Genomic DNA, 17,062 nt, shown 5'->3' with positions numbered 1-17,062 from the left:
TCTCAAGATAGGGATGAAGATTGGTGGAGGGCATGAAGTTGGTGGATTGTATTATCTTGACGGTGGTGGAAGAACATCAACAGCTCTCCAGTCATCTCTCTCTCCTCTCCAGTGGCACTGTCGATTTGGTCATATCCTTCGCTGAAAGTTTTGAAATCTTTGGTTCCTTCGTTGAGTCAACTTTCTGTTTTAGATTGTGAGTCGTGTCAGTTGGGGAAACATCATCGTGTTCCCCCTAGGTCTAGGGTTGATAACCGTGTGTCAAGTCCTTTTTTTTTTGTTCATTTAGATGCTTGGGGTTGTTATGGGCCCGGGCGTAGGATCGCACCACGGGTCGGTCCACGGGGAAAAGCTCCTGTTTTCCCTTGTTCCTCCCCTTCCTAGCCGAACCTATCTTGGCATCCTAAAGGGTGATTTGTCCAAAAGATCACCGAACTCTCCTTTTGCTCTCTTTCTTGACTGGAAATTTGATGCTTTATTCCATAATCTCAGCTCCTTAAATAGGAGTACAAGAGGTGAGAGTCCTCCTTGTAGGAAGACTCGTTGTTAAACTCGACTGCTACAGATAAGATAGATAAGACTCCTAACTTAAGAAAAGATAAGACTCCCTAAGATAAATCAGACTCCTAGATAAGATACTAATCCTTATAGATAAGACAAGAAACAGATAAGATAAGATAAGATAAGTTGTCACTAGCTAGATAATCTGATGAGGACACCACGTCACTACTGCTACCGGCGGTGGTACTTCTTCCCGATGAACGCGTCCACAACAGGGGTCCTTATAAAGTGATGTCATACAATGGATATAAATATTTTGTCGTTTTTGCTTATGATTTTTCAAGGATGACGTGGCTCTATTTAATGAAAGAAAGAAGTGAATTGTTTACCATCTTCCATAAATTTTATGCTGAGATTCGCAATCAATTTGGTGTTCACATTAAAATTTTTCGTTCTGATAATGGTTGTAAATATTTATCTTCATCATTTCAAGAATACTTGGACCAACATGGCATTATACATCAGACCTCATGTACCTACACCCCACAACAAAATGGGGTGGCTGAGAGAAAGAATCGTCATCTTTTGGAAACAACACGATCCCTCATGCATCACATGAATGTTCCCAAACCCTTTTGGAGTGATGCGGTGCTTACTTCTTGCTTCTTGATTAATCGGATGCCCACGTCTATCCTTGATGGTCATTCCCCATTCGCTACCTTGTTTCCCACCTTGTCTCTGTTTCCTCTTTCTCCTCGAGTTTTTGGGTGTGTCTGCTTCATCCATAATCTGGGCCCCGGAAAGGACAAGTTAGATGCACGATCCATTAAGTGCATCATCCTTGGCTATTCTTGGACCCAGAAAGGGTATAAGTATTACCATCCTCGTTCTCGACGTTCCTTTGTGTGTGTTGATGTTACCTTCTTTGAGTCTACTCCGTTTTTTCTTGGGGTCCAGTGATGCTTCTTCCTCCTCATCACCTCCCCCTCTTCCATTTCCAGTTGTCGATTTTGTTCCCCTTGTTCCAGCCGTGACCAAGTCCTTGCCTCCAGTGCCACCACCTGTTGAACGCCCACCTATCCGTCAAGTGTATACACATCGCCCACATGTACCGGCTACAACTCCGGCTCCATCACTATCGACAGATCCAGCAGTTGTCTCCACAGCAGCCCCAGACCCAGTATCTGATCTTGATCTTCCCATTGCCTTGCGGAAAGGTAAATGCACTTGTACCCTTCATCCTATTTCTAATTATGTTTCACTCACTCACCTTTTTGCTTCCCATCTCCAGTTTATCTCTTTGTTATCCTCAGTTTTGTCCCTAAGGATGTCCGGGAAGCCCTTGCCTCTCAAGGGTGGTGTCATGCAATGGAAGAAGAACTCTGAGCTCTACTTCATAATCATACTTGGGACCTCACCGCTCTTCCTCCTAGTAAGCAGGTTGTCGGTTGTAAGTGGGTTTATACTGTTAAGTATTTGCCTGATGGTAGTGTTGAGCGCTTGAAAGCTCGATTGGCTGCAAAAGGGTACTCCCAAACCTATGGTATTGACTACACAAAGACTTTCTCCCCAATTGCTAAGATAGGTTCGATTCGTGTTGTGATCTCTCTTGCAGCTATGTATGATTGGCCCCTCTATCAGCTTGATATCAAGAATGCTTTTTTGCATGGTGGTTTGCTTGAGGAGGTCTACATGGAGCAACCACCAGGGTTTCTTGCTCAAGAGGAGGATGGTTTGGTAGGTTCGGTGAGGTGGTAAAGAAGTTTGGTATGAAACACTGCCAAGTTGATCATTCCGTCTTCAGTCATGACTCTCAGGCAGGAAAAATTCTATTGCTGGTGTATGTAGATGATATTGTTATTATAGGGAATGATAAAATGGGCATTGACAGGTTGAAGACTTTTCTACAGGAACATTTTCAAACAAAGGATCTTGGTAAATTGAAATATTTCTTGGGGATAGAAGTAGCAAGATCTAAGCATGGTTTTAATTTGTGTCAGAGGAAATATGTGCTTGATTTGCTGGAGGAAACGGGTTTGTTAGGTGCTAAACCAATCGAAACACCTATGGAAACAAATACTAGGCTGAGCAGTGATATGGGTGAAGTGTTTGAAGACCCTGGCAGATACCGGCGACTTGTAGGTAAATTGAACTACCTAACCATTACTTGGCCAGATATTTCATTTGCGGTTAGTGTGGTAAGTCAATTGATGCAGAAACTCTGGTTCCTCATTAGGATGCGGTTCTAAGAATTGTGAGGTATTTAAAAGGGGCCCCTGGTCGTGGTTTGATATACAAAAGTAGTGGAAAACTTGAAATAGAAGGGTATACTAATGCTAACTGGGCCGGTTCTATGTCTGATAGGAAGTCTTCCACAGGTTATTGCACTTTTCTTAGGGGTAATCTGGTGACATGGAAAAGTAAGAAGCAGAGAGTCGTGGTGAGAAGCAGTGCAGAGGCAGAATATAGAGCTATGGCACATACTGCTTGTGAATTAGTGTGGCTAAGGAACCTTCTACAGGAGATAGGATACAATATTAACACTCCAATGAAGCTTTATTGTGACAATCAGGTTGCAGTTCATATTTCTTCTAATTCGGTGTTTCATGAAAGAACCAAGCACATAGAGGTTGACTGTCACTTTGTGAGAGAGAAGGTGCTGAATGGAGTGATAGACACTGCATATGTTAACACAGGGAACCAGCGGGCAGACTTATTTACAAAAGGGTTGAGTCGGAGAAGAGTGGACTACATATGTAGCAAGCTGGGATTATATGATATATATACTCACTAGCTTGAGGGGGATTGTTAGTATAGGGGTATTTCTGTCTTTATACTTCTGTAATATTATATTAGAACTAGTGTCTCTCACTTAATTAAGGGCACATGTGTCTTTTCCATTATATTAGTAATATAAAACATGTATGGCCGAATGGGAGAAGTATTTTTTTCTAATTCGAACCAGACTTTTCTTCTCTCCTTTTCTCCTCCTTTCTCTCTCTCTTTCTTTCTTCTTTCTTCTCTCTTCTTGGCTGTTATCAGACTAACAGAACTCAAAGGCAGGCCGAATTATAATAACTTCTATCAATGTCCCGGTAGGATAGACAATTTGCAGCTAAACTATTGAGCCTATGAGCTAAATGATGAACCTAGTGGGGCAGCTGCCCAAAAAGTAAGAAGCAACCCGAACTGTGAATCTAACGTTGGGCTCATAATTGAGAAGTCCACTCACCCAGAGGATAAGGGATCAAGCCCAATAGGCCATCTTCACATTATCGAAGCCAGCCCTTCATCCAACCAAGTGAAGGTGCGATGAAGATGCTCCCCTTATTCTCTCAAGCAGTTGAAGCAAAGCCTGGTCTATTATTAAGTTCATCAAAATCTTTTAGACAATCTATTAGAGTCAAAGTCCAATGTGAAAGTGAGCCACGGAGAGTAGCATTTGGCACTCATCAGAGGAGAACAACATTCCTGGGTAGAGATCATTGCCAGACCTAACAATGGTTGAGGTTGAAGAAACAGATGGAAATCAAGAATCTATGGTGGGAGATTCCCAGGTGATCAATTAGGTAATGGAAACAACCCTGCTAGAAATGCTACCAACCATTAATAGCTTTCACTGTGGCAACTCTATGGCAGTAATGGCCACATGCAATGTGATTATTGTCTGTAACAAGACCAGTAAAAGTGAACCCTCTATCTAGATGTTGTCAAAGCTGCCCCTATTTGGTGAGTTCCTTGGATATAAAGTAGGAATCTCGAACCAAGGTCAAAAGTATCGATACGCCCCTGTGTCGGCAGAGGCGTATCAGTACTTAGAAACACATGCTTCTATAATTTTCTTTTTAGTTTTTTTTTCAAAATTTGGCTTTTAGGGAGGTATAATAGCATATTTTTTATTAAAAAAAGAGGGGGTCCCGAAACACCTATAAGTATTGGAACCCCAAAGATACAATATGATACACCCGATACGGGGGGTATCGTATCAAAATTTTGAACCTTGTCTCAAACTATTGCTCTCCTTTTTTTTATCAATAACAGAATTTCATTAAATTAAAGGAAAATTACACAACAGAGGAGAGGTAACCTTTCTTACCTCTCCTCACGAGAATTATAAGCATAGTACAGATTACAATTGTACCCAAAACATTTGGTTTCTTCCTACCCCTTGTTTTGCTAGTACATCCACAAAAGCATTAACAGTCCTTTTAACCCAGCTGAACTCAGCTTCCATGTTTTGTGTAAACTACTTAAATTTCTTTATCTCACCATTGAAAATCCAAAAGCCACTTCCTTTTTCAACTAATCCACAACCAGCTTTGAATCTCCTTCTATAATCAGCTTGCTCACATTCATATCCTTTGCCTTTTTCACATCTTCCATGACAGCCAGAACCTCAGCTCTTAATGAGTCTCCCAACAACTTGGATATGAGAATAACCTGATAACCCTTCCATTCTTATTCCTAAACTCTCCTGTCAGAGAGTTGTTCAGGCTGGAAAAGGTGGTTAGGATCAGTGTTTTAAAAGGTATGGGAAGCGTACGCCTGGAGGCCTCCAGGCGAGGCACTCCCAAAACGCCCTAAGGCATATGTCAGAGGCGCTGACACCTCTGAGGTGTATGCCTCACTATTGCTATTGCTCTCCTATCGGAGAGTTGTTCAGGCTGGAAAAGGTGGTTAGGATCAGTGTTTTAAAGGACATGGGAGGCATACGCCTGGAGGCCTCCAGGCGAGACACTCCCAAAATGCCCTAAGGCGTATGCCAGAGGTGTTGACACCTCTGAGGCGTACGCGCGTACGCCTCAGGTGCAAGAGGTGTACGCCTCATGCGCTTTTTTCATGAGGCGTGCTAGAGGCGTACGCCTCATGCACATCTTATATAAAAAGACAGAAAAAAGAAAGAAGAAAGAAAAAAAGGAAAGGAAAGGAAAGGAAAGGAAAGGGAAGGGAAAGAAAAAGAAAGAGAAGAAAAAAAATAGCAAAGGAAAGAAAAGAAATGGGAAGGGAAGAAAAGATAAGGGGAAAAAACTATTGGTCAGGAAGGTTATGATGGTAAGCATAAAACTTATGACATGGAATGTCAGGGCCTAAACTCGAGGAGAAGAACTATTGGTCTGGAATGTTGCAATGATTTGGGACCCTACTATGTTCTTAGTAACTAATAAAGAAATAGGGCAGCATTCCTTTTGAGCATGACTGGTGAAGATGGTTTTCAGTGGCTGGTGTCCATGTTTACGGGCCGCATGGTAATGGTGAAAGAAATTTAATGTGGGAAGAACTAAAGGAGAGAGAGAGAGAGATTGCAATCTGCTCTGGGTAATAGGGGGAGACTTCAATGTGGTGAGGTCCATCTATGAAAGGAGAAGGGAGCAAAGATTGGATTAGGGAAAGATGCAAATTACTGACTTGATGGACAGGCAGGAGTTAATTGATCTCCCTATGTCAGTGCAGATTTCACCTGGACTAATAACCAGGAGTCCCCCACCCTTTTCAAACTAGACAGATTCTAAACTTATTGGCAATAGGAGGATAATTCCCAAATGTACATTAAGAAACTCTCCCTCAATTAGCCTCGGATCAATGCCAATATTACCTAACTGTAGAAGGAGAGTATCCAAACCTAATTCCTTGATATTCGAGCATCTGTCGGGAATAGGTGGAACTTTTTGGAAGTGGATGGGACAGCCAAGTTACGTAATGAGCAAGAACATGATCGGCTTGAAGGAAAAAAAAAAAAAACAAAGAATGAAATAGGGACACATTTAGGAGTTCTTGTTCAATCTTCTATCTCTGGATAGACTTAAAGAGTCTAGATACCTAATGAGCTTAGTTAGATTTAAAGAGTCTGGATACCTGAATGTAGAAGAAAGGAAAGACTGGCTACAAAAGCAACTTATGAAAAGCTGGTTTTCCAAAATCAAGTAGAGGTAGGGATCTAGGGCCATTTGGTGAAAAGCAGGAGACCAGAACAAAGCCTATTTTCAGAAGATAGCCAATGCTAGAAGAAGGGAGAACACCAACCCAAAAGTACAAATTAAAGGTTACTTGCTTCAAGATGAAAACAGAATTCAAGGCAGCATAGTGTCTTCTTTGAAAAATTGCACCAAGAAAATGGGTTAGTAAGCTAAAGTTTGAGGGCATCCATTTTGATTGCCTGGTACACTACCAATCTGCAAAGTTCAGACCTGGAGAAGGAATTTTCTGAGGAGATTTATTTAGGTCATCTTTGAAATGGAAGGGGACAAAGAACCCTGTCGTGATGGGTTTACCATGAAACTTTTCAAATATTGCACTTGCTGGCATTTCTAAAAGCATAACCTGCTGAAAGTCTTTGAGAAATTCCACTGAAGTTCACATATAACTAGGAATCTGAGTTACTCATTAAAAAAACAAAAAAAAAGCAAAATCTATGGTGCAGAAACTGCACCATTTAGCAAAAAATGTGAATCAGTGATTAAGTGACACAACACAGTTGACATCTTAACATTGTTTAAGGCCCATTTCATTTTCTCTTAATGCTTACCACTTAAAACCATCTTTACCAATTTTTAAGATTTCAGAGTGTTCAGTTGCCCACAAGGCTGAACGCTCTGAAATCGTACAAGCTCCCCATCATTCAACATAATTATGATCAGATTCCCATTTTTTCCTTATATTTCACAGCAACACCTGTATTTCGTACAAGTAGGATTTCACAGCAACACCTGTATTTCGTACAAGTAGGTACCCGTTCAGGTGACCAATGGAGAGGGGGGGTACAAGTACCACCAACTTATAGATATGGTTAATATAAATTAAGAGTATTATTATAATATAAAAAATGTGAAAAACATAATAACAAAAGAAAATTATTATTTGGTCTTTTAAATACTCCTCAATTATTTTCTTATTATTTTAATCATTTCATAATTTTCTTATTTATATATCATGTAGTATTTTAATTATTACAGTAATTAATTATTTTAATTTAATACATTAGATTTTATCTTTCTTCAAAAAAAATAATTATTTTCATTTACTTACTAATAAATTATTAAACTAATTATTTTAATAACAATCATTTCAATATTTCATCTAATTACTTTTTAATAATTAAAATAATTATTTTAATCATTAATTATTAATTAATTTAATTAATTATTAAAATAATTTAATCAAAATTTATAAACTTATTACTAAATAACTAATTAATTAATTAAAACAATTCATAAATGTAAATTATTTAATAATTATATTAATTAATTTAATTATTAGTTTTTTATTAAATAAATGTTAAAACAATTTAATAACTAATTACTCGAATGCCTCATTCTAACTCCTGCCATTACTCAATCAAATGGTACTTCAGTTTGGAAAGGCATATTCAGCTTCCTCACAGGGGCTTAGAGTAAAAATTGCAGATGGTAGAAGAACCAATTTCTGGTTGGATATATGTTGCAGGAGGCAGCAATCTCTGATGGAGATCTTTCCAGCCTCATTCATAGCTACCTAGGACAGAGAGGTGCTGATTAGAGACTGCAATTCTCTTGCTAATCTTGCAGTCAATTTGTTCTCATCATTCAGAAGAAACTTGAATGATTGGAAGTCAAATCAGTTGATGGAAATCCTCTAGGTACTGTGGTTCCACTCTCCTCAATTGGGCTCTCAGGACAAGAAGGTGGATTGGTGAAAATAGTGGCAACTTCTCATTAAAGTCCTACAGGTTTTTGGTTGGGGAATTCCCCAATGCCTTTCCTGCTTCAAGAGCTTGGCATAATATAAATAAATAAATATATTAAAGCAAAGCCCCTCGGACTAGAGAGTTTCTCCCTCACACAAGTGGCATCTTATTTTCTCAAGAAATAATATCTCAAAAGTGGTTACTGGTTATTCCCACTCTCAAACAAAAGCTTTATTTCAACATGTGTCTACCCATTCAAATGGTAGTTACCTCCAAAAAAGTTAGTGATAGTTACCTCCACTAAAAAGAAAAAAACAAAAACAAAAACTAATTTCAAATGACATAAGATCCATATAAAATGGGGTATAATTTAAAAATAAAACTTGATTCAATCTCTTAAATTAAATAACAAATCGATAAATAAAAAATAAATAAAATAATAACCTAAATTTACAACATAGAAAATGGGTGTCAGACAAAATTTATTAGAATTAAATAAATAAATAAATATCAGAAGACTGGCCCTGTACTTAGTATGGAGATTATTCTCTAGTAAGATTACTATTGATGAAATTTCCAATTTCACATTGGTAAAGCAAAAATGATAATCACAAGTAAAGATTACTTGAAAAGAAAACACAACCAACCAACCTTCACAAGATATCCGATCATGATAGTCAATATGAGGCATCACATGAGAATAAGCAGCTACATTTAGTGGTGGAGCTTGAGATAAAATTGCCTTCGAGGAAGATTCTGCCAATTTTTCCTGAAGAAGCATCACCATAAGAATTTCTGGTACCTATATATGATAGCATCCTAAATGTTGACAATTTAACAAATAAAAAGAGAAAACCTATAATGGCAATAAAAAACAAAGTTTGGAATGTTTGAAAGAACACATAAACCCTTCCTAGAAAATTAGAACCAATGAAGGATTCTATCAAGTACAGTAAGAATTTTTTTTATAATTTTTAAGGACAGTAAGAATTTAAGCAATATTACCTTCAGAACTACCAGTAGGAATGCATGACTACTGCAAAATTTACAGTTTGCAGACAGGTAGACACTATGAATCATAAAAATATGCATCTTTTTTTAATCAATAATAATCATAAAAATAGGCATCTGTAGTCCCCATAACTGTTTCTGGCCATCAGGACATAATTTGTTTTCCTAGGATCATTTGCAAAAGCACTAGGGAGTATTGAGCATTAAAATGTAACGTAACTACTTTTCTATGGACAATCATCTTTTTTCTGTTTCTTGCGACGTTATTCCTTCATATTTGCAAAGAAAATCAAATTAAATCTTGCTACTTGTAACCTGGATGGTAATTAATAAAATGAAGATAACCCTTGTAAACAAACCCAAAATATAAATAATCTAATGGATTCAGCAGTAAATACTAGCTTAAAGTTGAAGCTTCATTGGCACAGTAAGGGATAAGTGAAGGAACTGGAGCTGGTTAGGAATACAGTATAACAAGGATTTCAAATCTCAAGAGGTCTGGAATCTGAGGATAAGAGAATCAAAGATATTCCAGCTGAAGAAGCATCAGAAAAGGAGGGCAGGGGCATGATGAAAATAGTCAAGGATCTTCCCATTTGGAAGCAGAGCGTTCATATTGGGAGCAATTCCCTTTTCAATATGACTAGATTTTTTTATATTCCTCTGCTAAAATCTTAGGCTTTGAAGGCTTGATTCATATGTCTAGCAGGTGGTGAAGGTTTTTTTTTCAGTTGATTATCTGTAATATTCCTTGAAATGGGGGCAGGGAGAACAGGAAGGGAGGATTTGCAGGCTTCTTGCCTCCGTTTTCAACTTCCATTTTTTTCTCTCCTTGTTACTTGGTGACACTGAACAAACAGAACCAGTAATGTATAAGCCATCAAGGGTGTAGGACAGAGTAGGGGTCCTATTAATTTAGAAAGCTAGTTTCAGAGTGACACTTGGGAACCAAAATGTATTCAGTTAGTGATGTAGGACAGAGTAGGGGTCCTATTAATTTAGGATCTGGTGGTGGTGGGCTTTGTGGGGTGAATGAAGGTTGTGGGTGATTAGATATGAAGAATATGGATGGAAAAGCATGTAGAATGCTTGCTATCCACCAAGGAATGAGCAAGAAATCAAAGAGAGAGAAGAACTCTTGCTGTTAGGGTAATCAGCAACAAGACAGATTCTTTAGAAGAGAGAGAGAGAGAGAGAGAGAGAAGAGAGGAGAATTTTTGGCAACAACCAGAATTCACCAAACCAAACTTTATTTCATCAAATCAACTCTCCTTCAACTCCAATTATAATGACTATTATAGACTCAACTTATGAATTTGGACGTCCTTTTTTACACAAAACAACTTCTAATTGTTTTAAAACTACAACAAATCCATAACTTACTCACAATGACACTTAAATAAGGACTCCAACTCCTAAACAACCCTAATAACACTTTCTTAATCCCACTAAAACTAAATTTAAAGACATCAATTTTTATATGAATAACGGAAATTTTTAATAAATCGGAGATTCAAACTTATACATCCCTTGGAGAGGCACAAGCTGTGGCCTCTCCCAAACAGATTATAGGAGTAAATATCAAATTACAACTGAGCCCAAAACAAATGCTCCCTACTTGCCCTTGCTTGGCTAACCAATCAGCCAATGCATTTGCCTATCTCCTCACCACCCACTTGCAAACTACACCCCTTGTAAGGCAGCTAGTAATTCTGCCATAGTAGAGTCCCCAATCTCCGAAGGACCCAAGTAAAAAAATACAACCTCTCTAAATTCATTTCTCAAGTAATAGTAAACCGTGAGTTCACGAAAAAAGTATTTATGAGATTTACCATAAATAATAAGTCCGGTAGTTACCATAAATAGTAATTTCAAACAACCCAAGACTCCCACATATTCAATAAAATATTTATCTTAAGCAGACCCGCCCTTTATTTTTGCCAATTGCTCTCCCATATATTTCCTTAAAGACGAGAATGAGGCCTCATACCATTTCTTCCTTCTCTTCAAACCTGTTACCTTCTCTTTGGGTTCCAAAGAGACTCGAATTGATCTAACCAAGTGCATGTGTTGCATCAGTTAGGATGTCGATATCTCTTGTTCCTCTTTTTTTTTCACCATTATATCATTGAGATGTCAAAAATACCTTCCTAAATGAAGATCGTTAGGAGGAAGGTTATATGCTGAATAGCCACTAAGAGAATGGTTCAAAAGGTTACACAGGGCAATATAGCAGATTGGCTAATCACACTCTCTCCAAAAATAGATTACGATACTTGCTTATAGTAATGGTCTACATGGATGATACTGTGGTTACAGGGAAAAATCCAAATAAAATCAGACAATTAAAGAATTATTTTATAGATGCCAATTGAAGAAATTTCTTTCTACTGAATTTAAAATAAAGATACTAAGTCACTTGTGCCTTTTCTAGGCATAGAGGTAGCTCAGTCCTAAAAGGGTATCTACATATCTCAATGAAAATGTGTTGGATCACCTAGGTTGAATGTTTGTAAAGGAGGCTTACAAGAGGTCAAGGGACAAATACCAAAAATTGGTTGGTTGGTTGTTGTATTTGTGTCTAACTTGTCCAGATATCTCAAATGTTGTGAGTGCTTTCAGTCAGTATATGCACCAGACACACCTACCCCATCTAGAAGCAGTTAAAAGGATCCTTCCTTAGATATCTGAAATATACTACTGGTAAGGGAATCTGGTAAGGGAATCTGGTAAGGAAACCATGGTCACTTGAAGTTGGATGAGTTTACTGATAAATATTGATGATAGATATTTACACCAGGTTAGTGTGCCTTTGTGGGTGACAATCTAATGTCATGGAGTAGTAATGTAGGACCAGCTCAGTTCTAGTCCTTAGCGAATGTTAAATGGTCTTCTTGGATCAGAATTTTATGGATGTTGATGGTTGCAATGGCTTATTGAAGGAATAAGAAAAAAAAAATAAGGAGAGAGAGAAGAGAGAAAATACCTGGAATCACTCACAGGGTGCCAAGAATCACTCTAGGGCATGAGAATCACTCACCATAACTAGCATAGCTGAAGAAAACTCAATAAACTTCATTGCTTTTGTGTAAAATGTCCATACATATTTATAGACTTTAAACTCATAATAGTCCTAGGAGTCAAACTGTTAGACTCATAATAGTCTTAGGAGTCAAACGGTTAGACTCAATACTCCTAGTAGGACTCAAACTAAGTCGTCATATCCTATTTCAATTCAAAGAAGACTCAATAACTCTAATCCTACTTATGCAATGACTCTGAAATTTTAAATATAAATAAACTATAACTAGAAAAATTAAAATATATCAATGGGCCCTACAGAAAATTGCAAAATGACAAAAATACCCCTACTGTCCAAAAATACATAAAATATCATAAAATTCCAATTTTGACTCTTCAGCTCATATCCTATTTCAATTCAAAGAAGACTCAATAACTCTAATCCTACTTATGCAATGACTCTGAAATTTTAAATATAAATAAACTGTAACTAGAAAAATTAAACTCTATCAATGGGCCCCACAGAAAATTGCAAAATGACAAAAATACCCCTACTGTCCAAAAATACATAAAATATCATAAAATTCCAATTTTGACTCTTCAGCTCCTGCATCAAGTAGGAAGCAATTCAATGCTAGATCAAGTATGGAGGCTAAGTATAGAGCTATGTGGCTCACGTTGTCTCAAAATTATTGTGATTGAAAACCCTTTTTAGGAGGACTGGGAATTGATTTTGAAAAACCTATGCAACCATACAACCAAGGTTCAAAATATCACAATGTATCAGGGCATATCGGGCATATCGTATCATTCCAGACTCCAGTAGCACCCCGATCTGCTAAGTAATAGGTGTTACAACCATTGACCATTTTTAGAGGATAGCCAGGCCTAAGACAGACCCCTTGTAAAATTTTGGGAGAACACCCGATATGCAAGTTCGTGTGTATCAGGTGCCTCGATACTTTGAACCTTGCATATTATAAGGTCCAACATTACCAAGCCAAGCATATAGAGGTTGGCCACCATTTCTTCAGAGAAAAATTCATTTTGGTTTAAGTGTCAATGAATTATTTGAAGCCAAAAAGTTTGTAAATGTTCTCACAAAAGAAGTGGCTAAGCCCAAAGTCGATGGTTTACGTGTCAAGCTGAGCATACTCAATATCTATGACTATGCTGTTTGAGAGGGAATTTAGAGTTATTCAGTATCTTTATTATTTTGGTAAAACAGGTAGTCAATAAAAAAAGTTGTGTTTTTCATCTACATTTGGGAAACTAGAGTTATTTAATTAAAAAAAAGGCTGACTGCCCAACAATTTTGACCCTCTCAACACCAGTTCTTTCTTCTTCTCTTACAATTTTTCATTTACTTTCTCTGCTATTTGCCATCCACTTTCATTTCTTTATAATCAACATAAATGAATTTGTTCATTTATAATGATGAAAAAACCATGTTTTTCTTTTTGTGATTATTGAAAGGAATGATTTACAAGTGTTTCCAAGGTGGGCTGTTTATGGGATAGCCAACCAAGAAGGCAACTTCTCAAAACAACCTCTTGGAAACCATAAAGATACACGTTATCAATTTATAATGAAAAATTCATTAGAAATAATAAAAGCGAATAAAAAAAGTGTACTATCATACACTTCCCCAAGGGAGGGAGAACCAATGCAAAACCTCATGGGAAGAAAACCGCATATTTTAAACAAAATTACAAGGACGTTAATTCAGTCAAAAATCCTGAAGACCTCCCAAATCACTAAAAACGTACATAAGACAACATATACAGAAAGGTAAAAAACAAGAAGTAAAATCAGAACATCATGAGCAAAAGTTACTCAGCAAACACAGGTCCAACTCAAATCAAAGCCAATCTCAAGTGCCATAGAACTAATTATAACCTCAAACCACAACTGACACCTCAGCCCTTCCCTATAAAAAAATACACCACTACAATAAGCCCTACAAAGATTCCATTCCCATGAGGGAATGACCCTCTTGCCCTTTCCCTACTAGACTACTGCTACAGTACTACCTATACAATTTGCAATCCCCCACCCAAAAAAAAAAAAAAACTGCAGATCTCTCACACACTATCTTAAAGTTTGTGGGGTATTTGTGATTAGATATTCTGTATTTGGTGTTGTTGAGCTGTAGAGAGATTAGCAGAAAAGGAAAAGAATATACATTAGGTAACATGAACAAGTTTTGAATCTCACATTGGAACTCATATGCTAAAGTAGTACACAAGATATTACTATTTAAAGAAAGTTGTTTTAACAAGATCAGTAAGGAAACAAGAAATATTGACTGCAGAAATTCTCAAGATAGACAAAATTACCTTCCTATCTTTTATCTTCTTTCCCATGAAGTGTTCTTCAGGTTTCCTTCGCTTACCATTGTCCTTCTTCTGCTTATAATTATATTACTAAAAAATTGTTATTATACAGATAACTATAACTCAGTAGGATAAGTAAACAATTCAAGTCTTGAATGTATAGATGTACATTAGATATCCAATATTGGTCAACTATGTGGGATTCTTTACTTGCCATTAACATGGAAACAAATCCACCCTACTGAATGCATTTCCACAAACAAGATTTGCTAAAACTTTGTTAATAAAATATTAATATCAATAGACAAATTAAATACAAGTATTTATGTGTCTCCAATTATTGCTTGCATTCATAATTATCAAAAGGAACTGAACTAATTTTCTCAAGAACAGTTGACTTGTCCAGAAATTATCAGGAAAACAATAAAAACTGATTTAATTTTACTAGAATAATCAGGTGCAGAAGAAGAGAGAGGAAGAGAAATCAGTCATGTAAGCAATCGAACTTGAGATGTGTCAGCTCCCTTTTTCTATTTATACAAGCAACTGAATTACATAAGAAATGTCACATATGCACCTGGCCAACATCAACATAAAAGCATGAAAAGTAAATGAGCTAACGGACTAAAATACCCTTAAGAGCAACAATATAAGCTATTCAACACTCCCCCTCAAGCTGGGCATAGATGTTAACCATGCCCAGCTTGCTTATACCATGGTCCATCTTGGACTTGTGAGCTCCCTTTGTGAAGATATCGACTAGCTTATTCTCTGCAACAAAGACAAACTTTGCTTGAAACCACCTAGTCTGTAATGAAGTCTATCCACTTTAATAAGCTTCATCTTGTAATGCTGAATTGGGTTATTTGCACTTGCCTCAAAGGCAAGACATTTGATAAGGAACTAAAACTAAATTATAAAACCATTTTTTAGCACAGATTAAGAATTTAAGACCCTAACAGACTTATTTGCATTTGCCTCAAGGGACTTGATAAAAGCGGCTCATAGAATTAGAGTAATGAGATTGGAAAAGAAATAAAGAGATTGACAGTTTCATTTGCTCAAATTGTTGAGTGCTTGAATATGTTTTATATGTTATGTTTAATTTTAGTTTTACATTTTCACTTTGCATATGTTTTATATGTTTTGTTTATGAATTTTAATTTGATCTAGTTGTAAATCACACCTACAATAATCTGAATTAAAAGAAAAGAAATAGGAGAAAAGGAGATTGAAGAGAGAGAAGTGGAGGAAGAAGATGGAAGAAAAGGAAGAAGAAGAGAGAGTTGTTCTAAAACCTCTCTTCAGCTCCCAATGATCTCTTTTTTTGTTTTGTTGTAAAAAATAAGGACAATTACATGAGCACCCTTCGTAGGGCGTCCATAACTATAGACAACAATAAAAAAAAACAATAAAAACAAGAAAATAGGCCCATAACTAAGGCCCACTACCTACTAACATAAGTCATAAACATAACTTAAAGAAAAAAAAAAAAAAAACTAAGGCTCATTCAACCCATTATCCCTACACTCCCCCTCAAGCTGAGCATTGATATTAGTCATGCCCAGCTTGCTAACTATTGCCCTGATGTCACGGGGGTAGTTCTATAGCGGAAGAACCCGTGCGGCGTCCTGGCCAAGGCAGGCCAGAACAAGCCTTTGTAACGCATAGAGGCTAGGAGTTGCCTAATGGGATGGTTCCACCAAAGTCAGTAGCACTGGATCATGACCTCAAGTCCAATGGCCGGGGCACTCTCCTGGCTCAGACCGGTCCATGGGAGGCGCCGCTTACGTGCTAAAGGGGGACAACCATAATGGAAGGCGACCATGCGCCGATGAGGTGACTTGGCACCGATGTGATGGGTCTCCTGTAAGCCGATGATGACAAGCACCTGTGTGCCATGATGATAGGCAACCGCTTGGGACGGAACACACCCGTGTGCCAAGGGCAACGAGGTAGCTCACTCAGCTTGGGCAAGGGACTGCGTTGTGAAGGGACGTACTTGAGCCAAGCCCGCATGCCAAGCCTCCCTTGAGTATTGGCAGCGCAGTGCCGGTCCAACACTGTCCCCATGAGCAAGTGTGCGCCCATGAGGAACCCTAATAGCCATGCTAGCCGTTAACCAGGGCCGCCCCGCAAGGGGATGATGGTCTAGGAGTGCCAAGGTTAGGCACCCAAGGAGGTCAACCACCCCTCCTCAAAGAGTACGTTAAGCTTTTGGTGTTCTGCCTGAAGATGACATCAGTTCTCCCAAAAATCTTACAGGCGAAAATGACAGGAATGTCCCTAACGTAAGCCTGCCAAGCGTAGGCAAGGCTAAGCCTGTGTCAGACCGTCACAGGCTCCCCCACTCAATTCATTGTCGTCCTCGACAACGACTCCTTCCGTGAATGGGCGTTTGAGTCCCGCGCCATCCACTCTTCAGCCAGTTCCAGGGCTCACCTGGCCAACCCGGGTCTTGCCTATATTGGTGTCCATTTTATGGGGACGGAACCATTTCACCATGCCAGTCTGCCTGGACTTCACCCCTCCA

At 38.0% G+C, this 17,062-nt stretch overlaps 1 protein-coding gene across 9 annotated transcripts in view; it reads right to left on the bottom strand.

Annotated features, from left to right (window-relative positions):
• LOC148855631 (uncharacterized) overlaps positions 1–17,062 on the bottom strand; it is a 62,561-nt gene that overhangs the window by 34,778 nt on the left and 10,721 nt on the right. For 5 of the 9 annotated variants that reach the window (XR_016112896.1, XR_016112895.1, XM_088984434.1 and 2 more), the window contains 2 exons: positions 14,533–14,601; positions 8,813–8,930 (listed from right to left, as the gene is read on the bottom strand). Coding sequence is in view for 6 of the 9 variants with exons in the window: in XM_088984434.1 (XP_088840560.1) it covers positions 8,813–8,930; positions 14,533–14,601 (187 nt within the window). In the remaining 3 variants the exon portion in view is untranslated. Of the gene's footprint in view, positions 1–8,812; positions 8,964–14,532; positions 14,602–17,062 lie in introns of all 9 variants that reach the window. The other 4 variants (XR_016112894.1, XM_088984430.1, XM_088984429.1 and 1 more) reach the window with 1 other exon arrangement.

This window comes from Nelumbo lutea, chromosome 4, assembly GCF_056320005.1.
Source record: "Nelumbo lutea isolate HS-2025 chromosome 4, American lotus-T2T, whole genome shotgun sequence".
Taxonomy (NCBI): domain Eukaryota; kingdom Viridiplantae; phylum Streptophyta; class Magnoliopsida; order Proteales; family Nelumbonaceae; genus Nelumbo; species Nelumbo lutea.
Note: the sequence above shows the minus strand (reverse complement) of the source record. Positions and strands in the feature narration are given on the sequence as shown.